We start from the raw sequence: 23354 nt of genomic DNA, 5'->3' as shown, positions 1-23354 counted from the left end.
GAGTGTACGATGTTGCGCCACTCACGTTGGAGGGCATTCTTCACTCCACCGATCTGAGGTTCTTTCTCAGTGATGAGGAAGCCGGCAAGAGTAATGCCACACCTGTCTTCTGCCAAGTCCAGGTTGTTTTCAAGGTGAATGGTGAGCTGATCTGCAACTTCCACTTCATTCTCCATGGAGAGAGAGAGAGAGAGAAAATCACAGCAGCAAAGCTACCAAGCTCGAGCCATAAGAGACGAGGGAAACCAAGTCCATCAAGCCAAACACAACAAGAAAGAGAAAAAAACAAGAGCGAAATCGTGGAAAATCTGGTTGGGGTGGTGGTTTTGGAGGCTAGGGGCTGGGTGGTCTGAAAGGTGGTTCTGGGCTTACTAATTTCTCATTAGTAAATGATTTACTTAGTACATTTTACATTTCTTTATTCAACTGTGTGTTAGTTATGTAAGCTTGAGCTCATATGCCAAGTGTATGGTCTTAGATCAGGTTTTTATTACCAACGGCTCACATGCCTTGTACTGCCATGTGTCATAATCACAATGGTTGATTTGAATGGTGATGATTCCTGATGTAAGAGGAGAATAGCAATGAATGAAAAACATGACCTCTGCAACGGTGAGAAGTTGTATTGAGGATTATTCCATTCTTCTTTCAGCTTAGTCTCTCTCTCTCTCTCTCTCTCTCTCTCTCTCTCTCTCTACCTTTCTGCTCCCTTCGTAATCCAAATCTTAACATGGGGAATGGTATACTAGAATGGGAAGCGCAGTGGGACGGGGTACAAGAACCAAGAAGTTCCTATTTAGCTATTATGTTCGTGAGGCAAGATACGAGTGGTACCGGGCCGATTTGTATTTAGAAAGACTTTATTAAAAGTATAAAGTCTCTCCTCCCAACTGACCTAATGACCAAATAAAGATGAAGAGAATGCTTGGACGGAGGACTTCTTCTTTCTTTCTACTATATATCATCATCATCATCGCTTCTCTCAACCATTAATTCTTCTTAACCCTAGCTTTTATGTTGATCTCCACCTTAGGGGCCCTATACTTGAAAGGCTTGTGGAACTTTATATAATGAGATGTTAGTGAACAAATTTTTACGCACTTGAAACAGTATAAAGTTGATGGTATCTCAATCACTTTGAGTTACTTTTCTCATAATTAAATTTTTTTTAAAGTCTGGTAGCTAGGCAAAGTGTTCTCCTTTTATAATCAAAGCTGCTTTCATTTCTTGTCATCACCAAAAACCAATCAGGAAAATATTTGTCAACTTCCTCCGGAAGTAGAAATTCCTTTGTTTATGTGTGCTGAGTTCTTTATTTCTCTTTTCGTAGTTGATGAAAATAATTGAATATGTATCAAATTGTAATTTGCAAAAAGAACAATCTCAAAAAAAGAAAGGAAGGAAGTAGTGTCAAACTAATATTATCGGATAGTTTTTCTTCTTTTTCTCTGAGCTCTGTGGATTAGTTGAAAGTTGCAGTTGGTGGGAGTTTAGTTGACCCTCCCACCTCCCCAGTTTTTTGTTTTGGTTGGCATGAGCTATGAGCCTATGACATTCAACAGTCAAGACGAGTGTTATAGAGTCCAATTTCGCTTTCAAATTAGGGTATACTAGTGATTTGTCCTCTGAACTTGTACCATATTTTCAATTAACCCCCTAGCCCTTTTTTTTTAGAAAATTAAGGATATGAACTCTCTCTTTTCGCCAATTTCCCCCATGCCGTCCAAATCCGCAACATTTCATCCAATTTGCCGTTAAATATGAGGGTAAAATAGTAATTTTGTACGTTAAAATAACCCTAAAATTGGATGAAATGTGGATGATTTAAACGGCAGGGGGGAAATTGGTGAAGAAAAAAAGTTCATATTCTTAATTTTCTATAAATAAAAAAAGAATAGGGGGGCTAATTGAAAGCAAGATACAAGTTTAGAGGGTATTTCACTAGTAAACCCTTTCAATTAATTGACCACAAATAGTAAAAGCTCAGGAGTCTGACCCTTTTAAGACGGCCCAAAAGTTTAAATATATTGACCCAAAAATACATTATATGGATTAGTCCCTCCCTAAGACGGCCCAAAAGTTTAAATAATCTTCATATGTGTCTCCTTTATCATGAGTGGAAGATGACAAATCACATTGACAATTTTACTTTCAATATACCTTATATTAATATGCCTAAACTCAAACCAATTTAGGTCGTCCCTAAGGTCCCTTGTCTCTATCCTTTTGATGTTACAAATTTCCGACTTAGTGTATTACTTGTAATTTACCTATGAAGGGGTAAGACGTAAAATCCACTCAAAGTTCAAACTTTTAAATTGCATATATGGGCTTAGCTAAGTTGGTTAGAACGAATGTACTCCCCACTCTGCATCCGAATTTGAATCTCCCCGTTTGTATTTTGAAAAGAAAAAAAATTCGAACTTCAAACCCTATGCATTAGGAAGACGTTTTACAATTCAATTTATTTATTTTTCAATGAAGCAAGCTATACATGAATTGGATCCCACACTCCCTGAACCTGATCATGTTTGGAAAATTAACTTTGATGGTTTTGTATGCCGTGATAGAAGACCAGCTGCTCGATTCATTATTAGGAATTGCAAAGGCCAGATGAAACTTGCAGGTGCAAATTCCTTTGGGTTTTGTCTCTGTTTTGGAAGCTGAAACTTTGGCATTAAAATATGGACTTATTTGGGCAAAGCAGTTAGGAGGATTAACAAATATTTGTATTGAGGGTGATTCGTAGGTTGTTAGTAAAATAGTTGAACAGCAATTGTAACCCCTTGACGTATCCACTCTCATTGTCTGGACATTAACAGCCAGCTTGTTGCAATATTTCAACATTCATTTTATTCTGCGTACTTTTAGAGAATGCAATATGGTGGTAACTCGTGGTCATCAACTTCCAAATCTTTATACATCATTTTGTAGCTTTATGGATTCTGAAGCATTTTCATTCAACGAAGCAACGTACGGCACACACACGAAGGTTCAAAAAGTGACATTATTAGAACCTTAACCATAAAAAAAATCTCCGAGGAAGAAAAATCCGGCCAAAGTAAAAAGGTACTACATCACCTCCAAAGAATTACAACAAAGTATCTACCCCAAATCCTTAGGAGTATCATCCAATAATCAAGAAATAAGATTCAAACTTAGACATTTTCCAACCATGAGAAGGAAATACGAATTAGCTTATACACATATTCTGATATGGAGGTTGTTGGTCTTAGGTTCAACCAAAAGAAAGAAAGAAAGAAAGAAAGAGGCTGAGAAGTTGTGACATATTAGAAACAGCCGCAAAATTAGGTTACCCAATCACCAAACACAAACTACCATGAATTCCAAAACCCACTCACTTATTTATTAAATTATCTGCATAAACTTTTGCCACCCTCAAATGGTCCCATTGCTATTGACTTTTATCCCTACCTATCCACACCGATTGCGCCTTCAGTTGTGATTCATTTATATTATATATAGCTCAGTGTTTGCATAAACTAAATCCATTTTTTTATAAATTTTTTCTTAATGACTTGAATATTAAGAAAGATGCTTGATTTGACCCAATTACAAAACCCATTTGCCCAAAATCTCAATGTTGTTTAATCTCAATGTAAATTGTCTGCCATCTATAAAAGGCAAAGCACTAATGGTTAGTCTAGTAAACAAGGATGTCATTCATACGTCCTTTTTTGCTTCTACTTTCAATTACGCCAAATATTGTTTGTAATTTGCCTAATTGGATGGGTTCTCTTCTGCCGGCAATTTGGGATTTGTGATGACAGGTCAGGTCAGGTGCAAAGAGGACCACAGCTAATCCAGATGTGATATGTTAGGGGATATCTTGGAGACTCGCATCCCACATGTATGCGCTCCAAATTGTCTCATGTAGTTAAATCTGTCAATTTCTCTTTCAAATTGATGGGTATTCTTTATCTTTTCAGTAGACATTGCTTGCTAGCAAAAAATAACAGAAATGTGACAATTTTGACGGTGAGAAATAAATTAGCATGTCTTAAAATATTTAAAGGGCTTAAAACGAGATTGAAAGTTGTAGCTTCGAGAGCGATTGCTAAACTTTTCCATTTTTAATTATATATATAAAATAAATAAAAACTCGAAATCCTAGCGTTTAGCCATAAACCCAATACACAAGATCGTTTTTACCACAAAAATAGTATCAAGCTATCAACATAAATAAAACAAACGACTCACATACATGGGTTTTTCCCTTTGAAAAAATGTTTTACATAAAGCTAATGAACGGCGATTAGATGGGATGAAAAAGAGACAAGGCGAGCTGTAAGCTTGTCTCATTCTGAGAATAATTAAACGGCGATTAGACTTTTGTTTTTTAATATTATTTGTTTTACATTAAAGTCTTGGGGATTAATTAATGTGAAGGGGGGTCGCAATTTGGGTCCCTTTTTGATAATTAACATCATGATAGAAGCCGAAGATGAAGCATGTCCCCACGCGCTTTACAAGGCCAAGTATGAAAAAAAGATAATATGTTCTCTCACGTGAAAACATTATCGTGGAAGTTTGTATATGTTCCAGAAAAGATGACTTAAAGAATCTTCTTTATGACATCAGTAAGGGGGGTAGGTTCCAATTGGGCGGTTGATACATTCAATTCAACCATGCAACCTAAGCCTGTTGATAAAATAAACGCACCACAAAGGCATCGAGCATGACAATTTGACATTACATGTTATAAACAAACCCAAATTCTCCAAATCTTTCTCACCACCTTCCTTCATGTCCAACTAGTCCTTCTCCAAGCCATAATCTCCAGCCACCACCGCCGTCGCCATGCAGCTGAACCGTCTCTGCTTCGTTTTACCAGCTGACTTCAATGAAATCGAGCCGCTGGATTGCGAAAAGCTGCAGAAACCCACAAAAGAAGAGATCAAAAAGAATCCTCGTGGTTATTGTACAAGTCATATTCTTGCTTTCATCAAGGATTCACTATGCAGGCTCTATTATGACTTGAAATGGATCCATTTCTGTCACCATGACAGTACACGAAGGAAACAGCACTCTGGCGTGTTTCAAGACATGGATGGGATACAACTTAAGGACAAGGTTGGAGGAGACAATCCGAGGATCTTTAGCTTTTCCGAGCTTTATATCGGTTCTAATGGATTTAGTGAGGATGGAGTTTTGGGAAGCGGAGGATTTGGCAAAGTGTACAAAGCAGTTCTGCCAAGTGATGGAACTGTGGTTGCTGTTAAATGCTTGGTGGAGAGAGGAGAGCAATTCGAGAAGACTTTTGTGGCTGAGTTATTGGCTGTGGCTCACCTCCGCCATAAGAACCTTGTCCGGCTAAGGGGATGGTGTGTTCATGAAAACCAGTTGTTTCTGGTATATGACTACATGCCCAACCTTAGCCTTGACCGCATAATTTTCAGGAGGCCTGAAAATATAGGGTCAGCGCCTCTCAATTGGGATCGTAGAAGGAACATAATCAGTGGCTTGGCAGCAGCGCTTTTCTATCTGCATGAACAGTTGGAAACTCAGATCATTCATCGGGATATTAAGACGAGTAACGTGATGCTTGATTCCCATTACAATGCTCGGCTTGGTGACTTTGGCTTGGCACGGTGGCTAGAACATGAACTTGAGTACCAAACAAAGACACCATCAATGAAAGATCACCAGTTTCGGCTGGCAGAGACGACCAGAATTGGTGGAACAATTGGGTATTTGCCGCCTGAAAGCTTCCAAAAAAGAAGTGTTGCTACCGCAAAATCTGATGTTTTCAGCTTTGGGATTGTTGTGCTGGAGGTGGTGTCAGGTAGGCGGGCAGTTGACCTCACTTGCCCAGATGATCAGATCATATTGCTCGACTGGATCCGAAGGCTATCTGATGAGGGGAAGCTTCTACAAGCAGGGGATAATAGGATTCCAGATGGGTCTTACAAGCTTTTTGATATGGAGCATTTGTTTCATCTTGCGCTTCTTTGCACACTTCACAACCCGCAATCTAGACCAAACATGAAATGGGTTGTGGAAGCACTTTCTGGCAACATTTATGGAAAATTGCCGGGCCTCCCATCATTTCAGTGCCACCCTCTGTACATCACTTTATCCTCTCCCACCACTACTAGCACAAACAACGGCAGCACCAACACCAGGTACACAATAGCCACTACCAACACAACCATTTCATCTATTTCATCGACTTTTGTCACAGCCACTGGAGAAACCATCTATGCAACTGCTGAATATGTAGACAGTGATGTCAGCTCTTCTGAAAGCTTCCGTCAGAAAAAATCAACATTTCCCATGATAGAAACTCCACGAGAGATATCCTACAAGGAAATTATATCTGCCACAAATAATTTTGCAGATTCTCAAAGGGTAGCAGAGCTGGACTTTGGAACAGCCTACCAGGGCTTTCTTAACAACCGTCATCATATCCTGGTGAAGCGGCTTGGCATGAAAACATGCCCTGCACTGCGGGCACGATTCTCAAATGAACTTCAGAACTTAGGAAGGCTCCGCCACAGAAACCTGGTTCAGCTCCGTGGATGGTGCACTGAGCAAGGAGAGATGCTTGTTGTCTATGATTACTTAGCAGATCGCCTTCTGAGTCACCTGCTTTTCCATCATGACTACAGATTTGGCAATTCTATCCTACAATGGCGTCACAGATACAGCATTATCAAATCGCTTGCTTCTGCCATTCTTTATCTCCACGAGGAATGGGATGAGCAAGTAATTCACAGAAATATTACCTCTTCTGCTGTCATTCTTGATCCAGACATGAACCCAAGGCTCAGTTCTTTTGCCCTTGCTGAATTCTTGACACGAAAAGACCATGGCCATCATGCAACTGCTAACACAAGCAGATCAGTTCGTGGGATTTTCGGTTACATGTCACCAGAATATATGGAATCTGGGGAAGCAACGCCGATGGCTGATATATGCAGCTTTGGCGTCGTAATGCTCGAGATCATTAGTGGACAGATGGCAGTAGACTTTCGACGGCCTGAGGTGTTACTGGTGAAGAGGGTCCATGAATTTGAGGCACGCAAAAGACCATTGGAGGAACTGGCAGATATTAGGTTGAATGGAGCGTACGATCACAAAGAAATGATGAGACTGATTAAACTAGGAATTGGCTGTACACGCTCCAATCCTCGATTAAGACCAAACATGAGGCAGATAGTAAGGATACTTGATGGCAATGACAAATGCTTCATGGAAGAAGGGAAAAAGGAGGAAAGTATGAAAGAATGGAGGCAAATGAATGCTTCTTCCTTGTCATTAATCAAGAGGATCCAAGCTCTAGGAATACAATGAAACTCACCCAATCGGCCTAACTGAGGGTCAAATAGATAATATATATACCGAAAGCTCTGGTAATGGAGAAATTGATTTCTCTTTTTATCTTTTACACAGAAGTTTTGTATTTACTCTTTTAGACTTTGTGTAACAAATTAAAGAGGATCATGTCTGCACGTTTTTTTATATTATTTTTTTGTGAAGTAGCATAGCTCTAAATGGGTACATGTCCTTGCCATATCTAATTCCATGATCCACAGATACAAAATTTTCTCCAATTTTGTTTTACAAAGAACACAGAAGAGCAGATACAGGAAAAAGTGAAAATACTGTCCATCATTTAGTTCTCATAGTGATTCACAAGATGGTTCAAACTAGTAAAGAAAATAATACATTACCTAAACATGATAGAACAGCTAAACTGTTTTATACAAACTTAAAATGCTTTAGAAATATATACATATATAAATGTATCAATCTGACCTCATTTGAACAACTGCTACTGCACCCATTTCTAAACTGTACATTACTTGCTTGAACTTCGTACTGGAGACATTTCTTCATCTGTGTCAATTCCAACCCAATCGATGAAAGCAAAGAGGAACTCCCTGAAACTGACCTTCCCACGTTTGCTCCAATCCATTTCTTCTGCAACAGCCCACAGATAAACAAAAATGGATTATGAGAACTTTAAAACCATATAGAAGAAAGGAAAAATACCAGTTTAACCATAATAGCAAACGAATTAATACTGAATCGAGTCCTGGTGACATGTGCAGGAGATTTCTCCAAAGGATAAGCCTCATTCAATGCCTTCACCATGTCTGTCTTGTTCAGTTTCCCATCACCATTTTTATCCAGAAATGAGAATACTTCAATTACGGTGTCAAAAGTTGCTTCAAGCTGTGGCGAATCTATCTTGGATGTCTGAAACAATCCCCAAGACATTATAAATTTGCTTCCAAAGAGAGAAAAAAAATAGAGTTTATGGTGATTACATTATGAGAGGATGAAGGTTCCTTTAATAGATAGATGAGGCATAGAAGAACAATGAATTCATTGAATTGTATCCCTTCACTCCCATCCATGTCACATGAATGAAAAAGATCCTCAATCTCCTCCGCTGTCAGATGGAGTTGCAGTTTCTGTAAGCATTTCTTCAGTTCCTCAAGGTCAATAGTTCCATTTGAGTCCTCATCTATGAGAGACAGAGAGAGAGAGAGACAGGGAGATACGGAGAACTTTCAGTAAATCTCCATGATAGCATCTTAGAAAGGTGAAAACCTTAATAATTCAAACACCTCAAAACTTACCATACTGTTCAAAGACATCTCTTATTTTCTTGAGTTCCTCCCTGAACTGAGGGAACCTCATGATTATGCTGTCAATTGACTTGAAATTGCTATGGCCCAAGGAACCTCTTTTAACTTCAACCATTTTCTTTTCAAGCTTTGCATCCAACCTGCTATACTTGTTGGTTGAACCACGACAACAAAGCATGCTTCCTACTTTGTTTGATAACGACTTCAGATAAGGGCAATGAGATGTGCCTTTACATAAGACATTAGGAAGAATCAATTTAAGCTCAACAAGAAAGTTCAAATCTATATCCTGTTATGTATTTACCTATTTAGTGATCAAAATAATAGTGATGATATTGGTGGAGAGGGGCTAGTGATGATAAGCTGTTTATAGTTGTGAAACTAGTGATGAACCTGGTCAAATGGTTGTTTGGGATGGTCCAGTAGCTAGTATCTTCTCATTAAAGGCATATGGATATGGCATAGTGGAGAGTAATTGTGGCGAAATTTTCTTATTAATGATAGTTTTTCAATGCCAAAGTAGTTACAGATGCAGACCTTCTTATTCCAAATACGTCTAACTAGAAAAGGTATTAACAAATTCTGCATTACTTTTGGTATTACAACTGAAAGCTTCAACTCACTTACATGTACAGCCAATACGTTCTCACTTAGGAAAAAAAATTGTCTACGATCTCCTCAAATTCACAAACTCCAGCCCTCTAATAAAAACGAAAAAATAATAAGAAGATGAAGAAAAAATGAAGGAAGCTTCTAAAAGAAAAACTTCCGCTGTTCCCCTTTACTCATTTTGATCAAACCTGGTGAAGAACGAAACCGCGTCTTCACAAAGAATTTATCATATATAACACTACCATTTGTCTTATTACAGGACTGCTATCTTACTCTCTTGTAAAAAAAACACAAAAACATATGCAAGGCATAATAGAAGCCTAAATGAACTACATCAAAGCAATATAAACCAAATTGAATCACACACTATAATACAAAAATTAAATGCAAACAAACAAACAGAACAAGCTGGCTATGTGAAAAACACCAAACAGTAACAGAAATTCAAATTCAATCCAAACATAATTGAAGCCAGAAACTTTCTGGAAATGCCCAATTTCAGATTTTTGAAGAAACATTTTATGGGTTTCTTCCAAAAAACAGTTACTAGTTAACAGCTAAAGAAAATCAAACTACAAATATCAAAAGCAAAGAAAGAGGGACGACTAACCTGTTGAAGTTGAACCCTTCATGGAAGCTAATTAAGCTTGTTCTTACAGGAGAGCAAGGCAGTATTATCAAAACAAAGCAACGACAGAAAGAGAAAACAAAGAGTAGCAGCACCTACCCACCAAGCAAAAGTGAGAGAGAAAGGTTTAAAAGGGAGCGAAAAATGGGATGGTAAAGTGGAGATGCCATTACGGCTTTTGAAGACAAAGTATTGCTTAAACATGTTTTTAAAATATCAACGGCACATTTTCATCAAAGAATATGTTTGCTTGGACTCGACTTTATAGTATACCACATTATGCCACAAGGAAGGAATTTAAGGCATAGATAGAAAAATGCAACTTAAATCAACAGGATATGTCAGTGAGGATATTCCGAACAAAAACAGTTTACAAAGTGTAAAGGAGTTTATAGCTCAAATGTTCAAGAAAATTTATTCATATTCCTAAAGTCATGTGTTCAAATTTTTCGTATTTGATATTACATGTATCAAAAGGAAAAATATATATAACTACGCATGTAGTAGCGCCAATTGTGCTTATGCACTGAACATACCCATATAAACACGTATTTGTGCCACCAAGAAAAGATAACAATGAGACAAATGGCATTTCACTTAGACCATCTCCAACCATAAAATGGCTAAACCTAAATTTTCACTTTTCAGAATATAACTATTTATATATTATCCGAATTCAAACAATTTTTTTCTCCAACCTTACAGGACACCATTTGGCCTGGGAGGTTGGAGATGGCCTTATGGTTTGAAAAGCAGTGCTACATGGATTACCAGGTTAAACTTAAATTATGGCTTCTTTCAAATAATGTACATATATGGGCTTTGAGACCCATAGTGACAATAGTGGTCTCTCACCATAAAACGAAGGCTTTAACCATTTGGGCTTGAGTTCACATCCATAAAGGAAAATATGTTCATGCCAGGGCCAGTGTGTAAACAATCTGATTTACGAATACACAGACCGCTGATGGTACAAGTTTACAAAGGATGGATTATCTAGGCAGAAAAGAAATTTTTAATGAAAGGAAAAAAAAACAGAGGGTTTCCATTTCTAAAGGAAAATCTTGAATTCATCCAATATTGCTCATCATCCATTCTACTTCTTGCCTCATGTTACACTCCAAGGCCAACGAGTCTCCATTGCCAAAGACGGGCCTTTGTCTTTTCTTCATAGCAGCAGCCAGTGAACTCATATCCATTGGAGAAACAGGGATTCCAGTTTATGTCAAGCAGCTATCAACAGAGCAGTTGCCAATCCGAGCCAGTACAGTGGAGGCATTTCTGTTCTCTAAAGCGGCAGCAATTTCAGACAAGCAAGGCATTTATTTGAAGAGATACTCTTTAAATATAGGGAGCTGATTTCCCCACTCCCCTTTTCAACACTTACACTCCCTTTTATTTTTTAATACATTTTAATCAATTTGGTTATTTTTATTCTTTCCCTTTCCTATTTTACCCTTATTCTGTATTAAATTCCTTTTACTTTACTTTTATATTACTTCACTTTTATATTATTTAGTAATAAAAATAAGATCGTAAGAAGAAAAAAAATGCATCCAAACCCTATCTGAGGTAATAACCCAGAAAAAAACACCCAACCACCCAGAAATCAACCTTCTTCTTCAATCAAATTTCCAGAAATCAAGTAGCTTGGGAAAGGTTTCGAGTCCCAAGACAAAACTGGGTAATTTTCACCTTCCTAACCTTGAAGTTTATTGAGTTTTAGCGAAGTTTTTTTTCCTCACCGTCACCCAGACACACCCTACCCTCTCATGACCGCCACCCTCCCCCACCCCACCCTCTCGTCGCCGCCGCCCACCCGCATCTCCTTACCCCTATCGTCTCCACTTTCTCTCTACCTCGGTCTCTCTTCACTTTTTCTCTCTCTTCCCCCTGTCTCTCTTCGAACAAGCTTCACAGCCCCATCAACACGTCGAGTCGATGGCGTCATCGGGTCGCAGGCGCTGATCAGTTTCCAAACCCAGTCGTTGCGGCAATTTGGGGCTGGAGTGAATTGGGTGGGTGATTGCGGAAATTTGGGACTGGAGGGGATTAGGTTTCGAGTTTTGGGTTCTTATTCAACTGTGTTCAATATCTCCTCAGTTTTGTCCTGCAAGACTGTCACAATTGTTGAAATTTTGAAATCCCCGTAGAGGTGTATTGGCTGTGAGATCAAAGCCTTCTACTTTTTGTATATGGCATTTGAAATCATGGGTTGAGATAGGGGCATGGCCAGAAAATAATATATTTGGTGATGCCCAATTAAGGAATGCTTCTCCGCAAAAATCATATTTCTCAAACTACTTGATTTCTGGAAATTTGATTGAAGAAGAAGGTTGATTTCTGGGTGGTTGGGTGTTTTTTTCTGGGTTATTACCTCAGGGGGTTCGGATGTAATTTTTTTTCTTCTTATGATCTTATTTTTATTACTAAATAATATAAAAGTGAAGTAATATAAAAGTAAAGTAAAAGGAATTTAATACAGAATAAGGGTAAAATAGGAAAGGGAAAGAACAAAAAATAACCAAATTGATTAAAATGTATTAAAAAATAAAAGGGAGTGTAAGTGTTGAAAAGGGGAGTGGGGAAATCAGCTCCCTAAATATATATATATATATATATGAATATTTAAAAATATATATTTAAAGCGTATAGCCGCATGGCTATCATGTTTAAATATATTCGAATATTTTAATATTATAGCCGCGCGGCTATACTCTTGAACTCTTTAAATTTATATATTTAAATATTCGTATATATTTAAAGTGTATAGCTGCGCTGCTATACTAATAAATTTGGTATGACATCATTCTTTGATGCATCATTACATCTCAGAACAATACCCTCAAGGCTAGCTGGAAAGATACATTTGGCCCACTCACATCCTGTCGTGATCGGCTCAGGGGTAGGAACGATCATCAGCACATTGTCATAAACTTACTAAAAACTAAAATTAATAGAAAGTACGAACTGCTACTACCCGGTATACACTTCCTAAAAACATGAAGACTAGATATTTGAAAGCACACTATAAACTCTTCATAATGGGCATTTATGTTTAACACAACTCTAAAAACGATTAGATTATGAGGGAAAAACGCAGAAGCATTTATGATTTATAATTATACGAAAAAAGCAAGAGATATTACCCTTCTTTCAACCGCATCATGCGATCATCACTTGAAAGATTCCTCTCTCCCAACCACCTAAAATAATTAAGCATGCCACATCCTAAATGTAGTAGCACCAATTGTGCTTCATGCTGTAAGCTTCTGCACTGAACACACCCATATAAACATGTATTTGTGCTACCAAGAAAAGATAACAATGAGACCCGTGGGACTTCACTTATGGTGTGAAATGCAGTGCTCTTGAAAATAATGTACATATTTGGGCCTGAGATCCATAGTGAGTAATAGTGGTCTACGCATGATATTAAAAAATTGAGAAGGATTTCAGGCTTTAACCATTTGGACTTGAGTCCACATCCATAAAGTGAAGAGTTTATGATCAACTTGTGGTATAGTATGTATGTGATCCCAACTCAAAAGGAAAAGAGAAGCATATATGTTCATGCCAGGGCCAGTTCAGTGTGTAAAGGCCTAAAAGGCAGGCAAATCCACATGTATAAAAATAAGGGTGAATCCACATGAAAACAAACTGCTTTACGAATATACAGACCACTGATGGTACAAGTTTACAAAGGATGGTACATTTCAGATTAGCTAGGCAGAAATTTTTTAATGAAAATGAAAAGAAAAAAAAGAGGATTTCCATTTCTAAAGGAAAATCTTGAAATTCATCCAATATTACTCATCATCCATTCTACTTCTTGCCTCATGTTACCCTCCAAGGGCAACGAGTCTCCATTACCAAAGAAAGGCCTTTGTCTTTTCTTCATAGCAGCAGCCAGTGAACTCATATCCATTGGAGAAACAGGGCTTCCAGTTGATGTCAAGCAGCTATCAACAGAGCAGTTGCCAAGCCGAGCCAGTACATTGGAGGCATTTCTGTTCTCTAAAGCGGCTGCAATTTCAGACAAGGAAGGCATTTTCATGGTATCAAGTGGGGTTATCCCTTCACAGTCATTGGAAACCTTAATGGCTAGTTCAGAGAGTTCCTCCTTAGCAGCTTCAAGCCCAGCAGCCGATGCAGCCTGGTCATTCAGAGTCTTACAAGCTTTCTCGAGTATTGACTGAAGATACTTGCCCTGTGCTTCAATTCGAAGTTGAAGACGACGCTGAACCTGCTTACAATATTAGCCATAAGAAATTGCTGCTTAAAAATCATAATTAAAATAGCATGCCACTTGAGGGGGGAAGAACAAAGAAAAATGAATAAACTGGACAGACGAAGAGTATTTAAGTTCAAAGCTGCAAATGGATTAGTTTTACAGGATCAAGGCAACCTGAAATATACATATTTAAACAAGGTTATTTTTCTCACGAAGAGCTCCTGACCTGTGGTTATATTTAGAAGTTCATGTGGCCTTTGCATAATTGGTAAACAAATGATACAATTGCTCAAGGTGGTTTTTGGTCATGCGAAAACCTATAAGCCTGCATATTACTAGCTAAACAAAACAAACAAAAGAGACTAACCTCCAGCTGCTCATGCAGTCTCCGTTGGACTTCCATTTGTACTCGCAAAGCCTCAGTAACCTGGTAGCCACTGTTTGAAACATGAAAAACAACAATTACGTGAAAATTGATAAGCATTAGTAGTAATTACTGAAAGAGGAGTAATAAGTGAAAGATCAAATACTCATTCAAATCTTGCGCCATCACTCTGGATGAGGTTGCTGAGGATGAACCAGTGTCCTGACTTTCAGCAATGCAAGAAGCTGCAATCCCTACACATTATTATGTAACTAATAAGTTTTCCAACAGCCACAACTTCTCACCGGGAACTTTTGGCACACCAACTTTACACTACTACTTCAGTGATAAGATTGTCTACGGACTCTAGTCTCCCGAAAGACATGCCATTTTCACCAGCAGATGTCACAGTTAACAGTTATGAATTTGGATCTTCATAGATTCCCCGCCCACCGAGCACCCCAAGCAAATGAATTAGAGGTAGCCCATGCAGTTTATAATAATTGATCTAGAAGTTTCTTGCCTTAAAAGTTTACGAGATATATAAACCAGACCAGCAGTGGAAAAGAGAGGAAATGCAAGATGACAAGAAAGAAAAAGGAAGGAAAGATAAAGATCACAGCCTGCTGAAAATAGCACTTTCTTTGTGCTAAATGTTTTAATACAACCTGCAGAAAACGTATAAAATGAAAAATGAAAATGTGCTCTTTATGTTGGGTTGTTTCTAGTAGTATTTGTGATTTTCCTCTCCTTTAATTAGGGATCATCAGAATGACACAGAAAAATGTATACAGTTTTTAATAATACAATGTCCCATCTCTTAAATATTTTAAAGGGTTCAAGGTTAATACCATCCTTGGAGTTTTCAGCTGAATCTTTGCATGATTGCTTCCCCAATCGGTATTTCTGCAAGTATCATCAATTAAACAAAGAAAAATTAAAACTATTATATATTTTATACCACCAAGTTTCAGATCAAATCATTAGGGAAAAAAAACTACAAAAGATAACTAGGAAGAGGGAGCTAAATATACACTGTAGATGCATGCAACACTAATCAGTTAGAATGTAGATCAAATTTTCTTGAGCCTTTATCTTTAAGTCTCAAATGCCAGCTACCTCCCTCCCTCCCTCTCTCTCAACAATTTGAATTCTAGCTCATCACAAAATACATAATGGGAAATAGAAACAAACCTGAAGATGAGATTTCAAGTGATAAAGGGTTAGGCCTTTTACTCCCATTGTTCTCATAATGGCCTTCGGTGTAGCTTCTGCAATAAGAAAGCATTTAAAAACACAACAATAAGAAGAAGAAGAAAAAAGTTATCCTATGACATACAGCTGCTGGCTAAACAATAAGGAACCTAAGAAATGAAGCATGAATGGGACGGAATGGGACTCAAGGCAATACAGATTGGCCTTACTCAAACTGAGCAACATGAATGATAAGCCTGAATATAAGCTGAATTCTGATATTTAATCACCAGTGAAGTTGTGTCCACATATATTCCTAATTCATATGAGACATTAGTGACTACACTCCTAGTTGGGAAAGACATGTGGACTCTGGATGAGATGTCAACCTGTCTCTCAGAATTCAATTATATCAAGGTGGTCTGGTGAACTCAGATTCCAAGCCTAATTGGAGTAGAGGAAGGAGCAAATCTAGAGTGGGAGCTCTGGTAGGAATGGTGATCACAACGAGTCATGTCAAAGAAAAAGGTGTTGACTGAGTATTTCTTCGACAAGACGTGGCATATCAAGAGATACTGTGAAGTATGAAGAAAAGACATAAGAGACTTGGAAGCGTAGAGATTGGTTCAAAACTGTTGTTTGTGACTCTTAATGATAGTTCCTTTTTGGACTGTTGAATGTTGGACTCAACATGCTCATACCATTGTTCATATCAAGAGTGGTTTGATGCTTATAAGCCCTGCAAAGTCGATACAGTTATGATGGGAAATGGTTTCAGGTGTTAAGCTGTTGGAGTAGGCACATGAAATCAAGGTGTTTTATGGGAATGCTAGAACATTGGGTGAGGTGAGACATGTTCCAAATTTAAAGAAGAGTTTGATTTCTCTGAGGTCACTGGATGCTTTGGCTTATGGATTCTCAGTTAAGGAGCAAAAAGACCCAATGTTACTGATGCAATGCTATTGCTTATGCACTTGAGTGAAAAGTTGAACTTTTGCAAGAATTATGATGGTGTTGGAGAAAATAATTGAGATGCTAAGGGAAGCAAGAATGACAAGACTCTAAGCAGGTGGAATTAGGAATCAACCAAGGAAGGCCTTACTTCATTGTTAGAGATAGAATTCATCTAATGTTAAAGAAGTGGTGGGCACACCTCTATCCATAACGAAGGTGCACGGGTGTCTTAAATTCATATCCCTCATATGGTGTTTGAAGTGGAAATTGGAGAATCTGAGTCAAGGTTGAGATTTGTTAGAATATGACTCAAATTAATATTTGAGTTTAGTTTCCTATTTCGGCTCTCCTATATTGACTATATTGAATAGGATGCATAGAGAGTTTCTTGCTCCCGAAGTAAGTTTTCCTACTCCCAATTAGTTTCGGGTTTTCCCCTAAGTCCTTATGAAGGCCATTAGGGTGTGCATATGGACAAGATACTGAGGGGAATAATGAGCTTGGGTGTATTGGCATTTGGGTTCAAGATTCGTAAGTGTGTGAAGTTGAGAGTTGGGGGTCATCCTTGTATTTGTTTAATTGACAATGAATTTTATCACACCAATCCCTCTCCTCCCCTCCCCCTCCCAACACCAGCCCCCCCCCCCCCCCCCCCAACAAACAAAATCCGAACAAAGAAGGGTAAGAACACCCCCATAAATCACTCTAATTCAGCATGACACTAAATTCGTGAAAAATCATCAGACAAACGTGATATGGTCATTGGAGGGAAGCAAATTTTCAAATTTTTTTTTAAAAAAGGAAATATTCCCTAAGCATCTATGATATCCCTTGTCACAATAAGGGTCACACAACAATGAGACACATTCAATAGCACCAATAGATAAAAGGACTAAACCCAACAACCAAAAGACAATTTAGAGCAACATACAACCCAGAAATTAAACCAGACACAAGCTGCAGCGCCACACTACCAATACAAACACATAAAATGCTCTTGGGGGAGAAACTAGAGCACCAAACAACATAAAAAACCAAGAATTTAAATCACAAGCAAGTAAAGAACCAAATACTCACTGTCAGGGCCACCAAGTTGAGTCACAGCATCCACAAACCTCTCATGGAGCTCCGCAGTCCACCTCAGCCGGGGCTTTGGATCCGTAGTCAGAACCAAGCAAGCATCACCAGGCAGGTTCGTGCCGTCCAACGATCCACTGAACTCTCCATGCCCACAAATACTCCCATCCATAGGAAGAGAATGAATAGCAGAGTACATTCTCAAACTTCTCCTAAAAAATAAAAAAAAAGTCCACAAAAAATTTCTTCAGAAAGTGAGTGAATTTACGACCCAGGAATATATGCAGACCCGTTTGGCAAAATGGGTACCTGGGATTCGGGGCTCGGAGCCCCGAAAATGCAGAGAAGAAGATGAGAAGATATATCAGTGAGTTTGGAGAAATGGGTCTGTGCTGTGCGAACTTTGAGTGTGGGAGAGACAGAATAAGAGTAAAACTCTAAGGCATGCGAGGCTGAGCTCAGCTTAGCTTATAGCTTTAGGGCCTTAGACAGCGATGTCTTGTTGTGTCTCTGTCTCTCTGCTTTCTTTCTTGTATATTTTACTTTCTCTCTGTTTTGTCTGCTGAAAATGGCTATTCAGAGAGGCAACGTGTAGCAGTCCTTGGTTGGCATGTGATACTTCTGTGCTTTTTATAATTTTTTCCCCAATTTTCTATTAGATATTCAAATGTTTTACATCTATGTTTCGATTTTATAAACGATATTGTGAATTGTGATGTCTCCTCACATATTTAAAATCCTTCTAAATAAGAACACCTTTTAATAAGGCTTCGATCTTAAAATTTCCTTTTTCGAGAAAGAAAATAGCTTTTTATTTTCTCTTGCTCTTTAAGAAACCTGGCTTCTTTTTTATGTTGAAAGCAAGTGTCAATATGCCTTCCATCCCCTATAAAACAAAAACAAAACAAGTGTCTTCCATAATATAATATAAAAAAATACAGGGGCCAAATAATAGACTATTGAAAAAATAGTACTTGGATAGGTCAATGGGTACAATGAAATATATTTAGTGGTGTTTCTAATTCTGCATTGGACACTCTACCCAAAAAATTGAAATTGAATCTCATTACTTTGAACCCTAGATCATTTTGCTTTTGGGTGCCAATGAATTTTCAGTTTTTTCTTTTCATCAAGAGAAGCATGTCTTTTCATTGAGGATCACCATCAATAGCAGATTTTTTTTTTTTGCAGCCAAGCTTTTTCACGGTATCATGTTTTTATCTACCTAGGGAGAAATAAACACATGATTGTACATTACCGATTACAACTAAAATTTTCTCTAAATCACTATTTTACTTGCAAACAAATGACAGTTGGCCTATGGGGTTTTGTTTTCATATTTTGTTTTGTGTTTCTTCAAAAATAATAGAAACTTTAGAAAGTAGTAGGGGGTCCCGTGGTTCCTATGCCGCCGCGTTTCCCAGTCCTTTCAAAGTGATAGCTTCTAGCTAGTTCAGTGGAATGTAATTAACAAAACTAAGATATAAAATGAGAATTTATAGCTACAATGGTTGAGAGTATTTACACACACTCAAAGTTAGAGTTCGAATATTCTCGAGCCTCATTTGCATTAACAACTTTGAATGTAGGGATGCAATAATTTGTTAGTAATACACACATAAACTGCTATATAATATGCTTCATTAATGTGGTCTAAAAATATAGGATTACTATAATTATATTGGTCTTGTTACATTAAAGTAAGACGAAAATGTATCATTAGTGTGATCACCAACTCCCATTCCATCTTACCGAACGTATCGTTTGTTTATTTTGCTTGCATTGATAATTTGATAGTTAATGGGTTAAGACAAGTGGATCCTCCTACCCACTTTCAAAGCATTGGCTATATTTTTAAATGTGCTCCTCCACAAGAAGAAGATAAAGCAATTTTATATCAGTTCTTAATTTTTGATAATTAAGAAACCAAATATGGATGAAAGAAACTACAAAAAAAAAACAAAAACTTAAGTTAACATATTTCTCGTGTTGCATCCCTTTCATTTTAATAATTTTTTATAAAAAAGTTAACGATATTTCTATTTTATATAAAGTAGTATCTCTTTTCGAAACTACTTTGTATAAATAAATAAATAAACAAAAACTCAAACCAAACAAGCTATTGTTTTCCTTTTATGCTCCTAAATATTTACAATTGATTATTTTGTTTGCACTCTAAATCAAGAAATCGAATTTGCAAATACACCGAGCTGACCTTTAACTACTTTATTGTTCAACTCAAATACAAAAGCTTTGAATCTTTCAAGGTTTTGAGTCGTTGAGTCTTAATCCTTACCAAATTGAACACACAATGTCCAGAAAAAATAAAGAGACAAAAATTAACACATAAAAAGTATATTGTTCACTTTAGAAACAATTGCTTGTCATCCCAATGTTGACAAGTTAGTATCATTGGGGGGTGGGGGGACTAATAATGCCTAACGAGTGGGATATTGGAATAAGACATTTCACGCCCATGAAGTGCGCAATTCTTCATAGGCTCATTTACAAATTAGTGTTTCTAAAAATCTAGCCTATATAAAACAAAGAAAATTACAAACAAGATCCTCGACAGATCTTTAAATTAAAAAAATTCAAATCAAATTTTAGCTTATATAAAACACGATAAGGGAAATGATTAAACCAAATACACACATGAGGAAGAGTGTGTCCTGAATTTACTATATTAGTTTCTCAAAAATTATTTATTGTTTTAACTTTTTAACTTTTTTTTTTGTGTGGTTGGAAAGAAGAAATTAATTTTCGAACAAATCTACTCGGAGACAAAGCCAGGCTTAAGTAGGAGGCCAGCGAAACAAGGGCGGCGAGTCTCTGGACCCCCCCATCTCCATGTACTTGCAGTCGGCTTGTAGCTAGCTAGTGGCTGCTACTAACCACTGATTGGGAATTTGGGAGAGAGACATACAAATATATATATATATGTTGGACAACAGCAAGCTAACAAATAACCATAACAATATATGAGCTTTCGTACAAAAATGTATTGCAAATTTCTAATCATGGTGATTGAGAGGAGGTGGGGTTGCAAATGTTATTCACAGCACCATCTCTTTTCCACCCTGCATTCACAGCTGCAATTGGTGTATCATTGCAATGACATTGACATAACAATGCTATATGACTTACAAATATAAGCTTTTTAAATCTATTGTGGAAATATGTATACATTTTTTATATCTTTTTTCAAAATTTAAATTACTGGTGTAGTGGTTTGGAGCAATTGCTCCCTCAGGCAAGGTCTTGCGTTCGAGTCCTAGCATCCATGTAGCGTGTGTGAATTTAGTATGTTATCGCTCCCTCTCAATAGGAAATGTCCTGGGTTCCAGTCCTAGCTTCCGTGCAGTGGATGTCAAATTCTAACTTTGAAAAATACCTTAGTTCAATATCTATATATATAAAGCAAAAGGCAAAGAATGGTGAAACATTCAAAATACTAGAAAATGCCCTTGGTTAATGCAAATATTAAGAATTGAAATTATTAATTAAATGAGGATAATATGGTAAATTCACACTTTTCATATTAAAAAAATTAAAATTAAAAGAAAAATCAGATAATGGATAATATTTTTATGGAACACAACTACCCATTATCTTTTTTAATTCTAAAATAAATTTAAATTTTTTTAAAAAAAGCCTCTCGCAACCGCGAAAGCGCGTGCGGAGAGGCTAGTATATAAGAAGCATAATTTAATTTATCACATAAGTGAATCATGTTTGTATCTTCATGTCAATATTATATGTAGTTGTTTGGTTGACCCAATGGTATACTATAATTAAGCATGGCTTAAATTACAGGGATTGTATATGTGTGGCGTAATTAAGGAGTCCACCAGATGAGATGCTTGGGCAGATGTTGTTGTCAAGAATACGACATCAATGAATGAATGGTAGTTGCTTTCTTCTCTCTCTTCTTTTTCCTTATGGAAAGCAAAACTTAGATGCTTGTGGAAAAGCCTTGGCTTGAGACTCGATCGAGTTATGGTTAAGTCTTAGTCAACCAATTAGAGTTCATTAGGACCACTCTAACTTCAGCCTCTCTGGACCATTTCCACTCCCACCACCATTAGAATTTTTCAAGTCAAAATTCGGATACAATTACATAAAATTTATTTTGCCAAACTCAAATATCCTGCAAACGTGACCTCGTTTGGTGCCTAGTATTGGATTGGATTAAATAACTCTTTATATTCAAAGCATGTTTAAGCTAGAAATGACATTTTTTTGACCAAGATGAAGGTATGGATTACTCATGAAGAAAACTAATCTCATCTAATCCCGACAAAATAGTAGGATAGCAACTCATTATAACTAATCCCTCCTAATCCCTCCAAAATGAAAAATTATTCAACTCTACCTTCATTTCCTTCTTCAATATTGTTTACTTTGAAAAATGAACAAAGATTTGGAGTAGGCTTTGTGGAGAATGTGAGTTGCAAGCGTGCCACTATTAGCTAACCTACTTCTAATAGACGGAAAATATAAATAAAGATAAATAAATAAAAGACTTGCAAACCAAGTAAACTAACTTTAATCAAACGATTGTGAACTGAATGGTAAACAATTCAATTGAGATTCTTTTCTATGCCTCAGGACAACTAAAGACTTCATATTTATCTAATACAAAAGGTAAAGGGCAACAAAAGTACATAAAACAGTAAACAATGAAATAGCAGATGAATAGATCGATCAGAACTAAGGATTGTCACCACCTTGTATCAATTCTGATTCAATTTAGAGCAAAGGAATTGAGTGGCAATCAAGTATAGGATCAGAACTAAGCTACTAATGGATCAGAATGACCAAAGCAGTGCAAAAGAGTAACAAAAATGGCCTTCAACTGAAGGAGTCAGTTGGCAATTGATACCAAGAAGGCTTGGCAGACTAAAATAGCATAGAGAGACGGATGTCTTTGATTGAAAGCCAAGGGCAGAACCACGAATTTTTCAATGGCTAGTTAAAGTTGTTAGCTAAAATCTAATGATCAAATTTTTTGTACTTACCGTTTCTATAGTCTTTTTATAAATAAAAGTATACATTAAATCATATAAATCACACTAGTTCATAGCTTCATTGACTAATTTTCAATAAACTTTAACATAAAACAAATACATATTCAATGCAACCAAAAAACACTTCAACAACATTTTAAAAGTGTACCCATTCAAGTTGTATCATGCAATCCTTGAGAGAATTGCATTTACTGTAAAGAAACGGGTGGCTATAAAATAGTATAGCAGCTTATTATTTAAAATATTTATAGCCGCGCGGCTATACTATTTTGACTCGTGGCACAGCGCTATACTATTTTTATTATTAAACAGTATAGCCGCGTGGCTGTACTACAGTTTTTATTTTTATAAAAATGGTATAGCCGTGCGGCTACACCCCTATTAAATATAATATACTTATTGAGTATAGCCGTCGGCTGTAGTACGTTTTTTATTATAAAAGAAATAGTATAGCCGCGCGGCTATACGTTTTTTGACACGTGGCTAAACAGGCGCAGCCGCCAGGCGGAACTCCCTTTTTAATATATAAATAGTATAGCCGCTGGGCTATACCCGGATTTTTTTATAAGTATAGCCGTGCGGCTATACTATTTTTACACGTGGCAAAATGGGCGCAAGCTCCAGGAGGGCTTTTTTTGGT

General features: G+C 37.1%; 3 protein-coding genes across 4 annotated transcripts; 1 reads left to right on the top strand and 2 right to left on the bottom strand.

Moving 5' to 3' along the window:
- The first annotated feature begins 4821 nt into the window (after nucleotides 1-4821).
- On the top strand, nucleotides 4822-7487 carry AP4.3A (protein kinase family protein). Its single transcript, XM_021949810.2, has one exon. The coding sequence runs from the start codon at nucleotides 4822-4824 to the stop codon at nucleotides 7315-7317; it is 2496 nt and encodes an 831-aa protein (XP_021805502.1). The 3' UTR covers nucleotides 7318-7487.
- A 121-nt stretch (nucleotides 7488-7608) lies between these two features.
- Nucleotides 7609-10053, bottom strand: LOC110749665 (Calcium-binding EF-hand family protein). 2 transcript variants are annotated; one of them, XM_088246944.1, is made up of 6 exons: nucleotides 9844-10053; nucleotides 9249-9322; nucleotides 8613-8849; nucleotides 8298-8497; nucleotides 8052-8226; nucleotides 7609-7947 (listed from the first exon to the last, which is right to left on the bottom strand). In XM_088246944.1, the coding sequence occupies exons 3-6, from the start codon at nucleotides 8797-8799 to the stop codon at nucleotides 7826-7828; spliced, it is 684 nt and encodes a 227-aa protein (XP_088103070.1). In that variant the 5' UTR covers nucleotides 8800-8849; nucleotides 9249-9322; nucleotides 9844-10053; the 3' UTR covers nucleotides 7609-7825. The 2 variants fall into 2 exon arrangements, with proteins under 2 accessions (XP_088103070.1, XP_021805513.1); XM_021949821.2 differs by lacking the exon at nucleotides 9249-9322.
- Nucleotides 10054-13501: 3448 nt separating this feature from the next.
- Nucleotides 13502-18291, bottom strand: LOC110749594 (protein PHR1-LIKE 3). The gene is made up of 7 exons (XM_088247650.1): nucleotides 17994-18291; nucleotides 17685-17896; nucleotides 15654-15730; nucleotides 15311-15365; nucleotides 14626-14713; nucleotides 14463-14532; nucleotides 13502-14107 (listed from the first exon to the last, which is right to left on the bottom strand). The coding sequence occupies exons 2-7, from the start codon at nucleotides 17881-17883 to the stop codon at nucleotides 13661-13663; spliced, it is 936 nt and encodes a 311-aa protein (XP_088103776.1). The 5' UTR covers nucleotides 17884-17896; nucleotides 17994-18291; the 3' UTR covers nucleotides 13502-13660.
- Between the last annotated feature and the right edge of the window lie 5063 nt (nucleotides 18292-23354).

This window comes from Prunus avium, chromosome 1, assembly GCF_965620075.1.
Source record: "Prunus avium chromosome 1, drPruAviu1.hap1.1, whole genome shotgun sequence".
Lineage (NCBI taxonomy): Eukaryota > Viridiplantae > Streptophyta > Magnoliopsida > Rosales > Rosaceae > Prunus > Prunus avium.
Note: the sequence above shows the minus strand (reverse complement) of the source record. Positions and strands in the feature narration are given on the sequence as shown.

Excerpts from the sequence above, each read along its gene's own strand:
- LOC110749594 (XM_088247650.1), bottom strand. The coding sequence starts at position 17,883 with ATGTACTCTGCTATTCATTCTCTTCCTATGGATGGGAGTATTTGTGGG. Across the intron at positions 14,533-14,625 it reads ATGGCGCAAGATTTGAATGA|TGGCTACCAGGTTACTGAGG; the intron begins GTATTTGATCTT and ends TGTTTCAAACAG. Across the intron at positions 14,108-14,462 it reads GACTGCATGAGCAGCTGGAG|GTTCAGCGTCGTCTTCAACT; the intron begins GTTAGTCTCTTT and ends TATTGTAAGCAG.
- LOC110749665 (XM_021949821.2), bottom strand. The coding sequence starts at position 9,865 with ATGAAGGGTTCAACTTCAACAG. Across the intron at positions 8,498-8,612 it reads AGATGTCTTTGAACAGTATG|ATGAGGACTCAAATGGAACT; the intron begins GTAAGTTTTGAG and ends TGTCTCTCATAG. Across the intron at positions 7,948-8,051 it reads TGTCACCAGGACTCGATTCA|AAGAAATGGATTGGAGCAAA; the intron begins GTATTAATTCGT and ends GGGCTGTTGCAG.
- AP4.3A (XM_021949810.2), top strand. The coding sequence starts at position 4,822 with ATGCAGCTGAACCGTCTCTGCTTCGTTTTACCAGCTGACTTCAATGAA.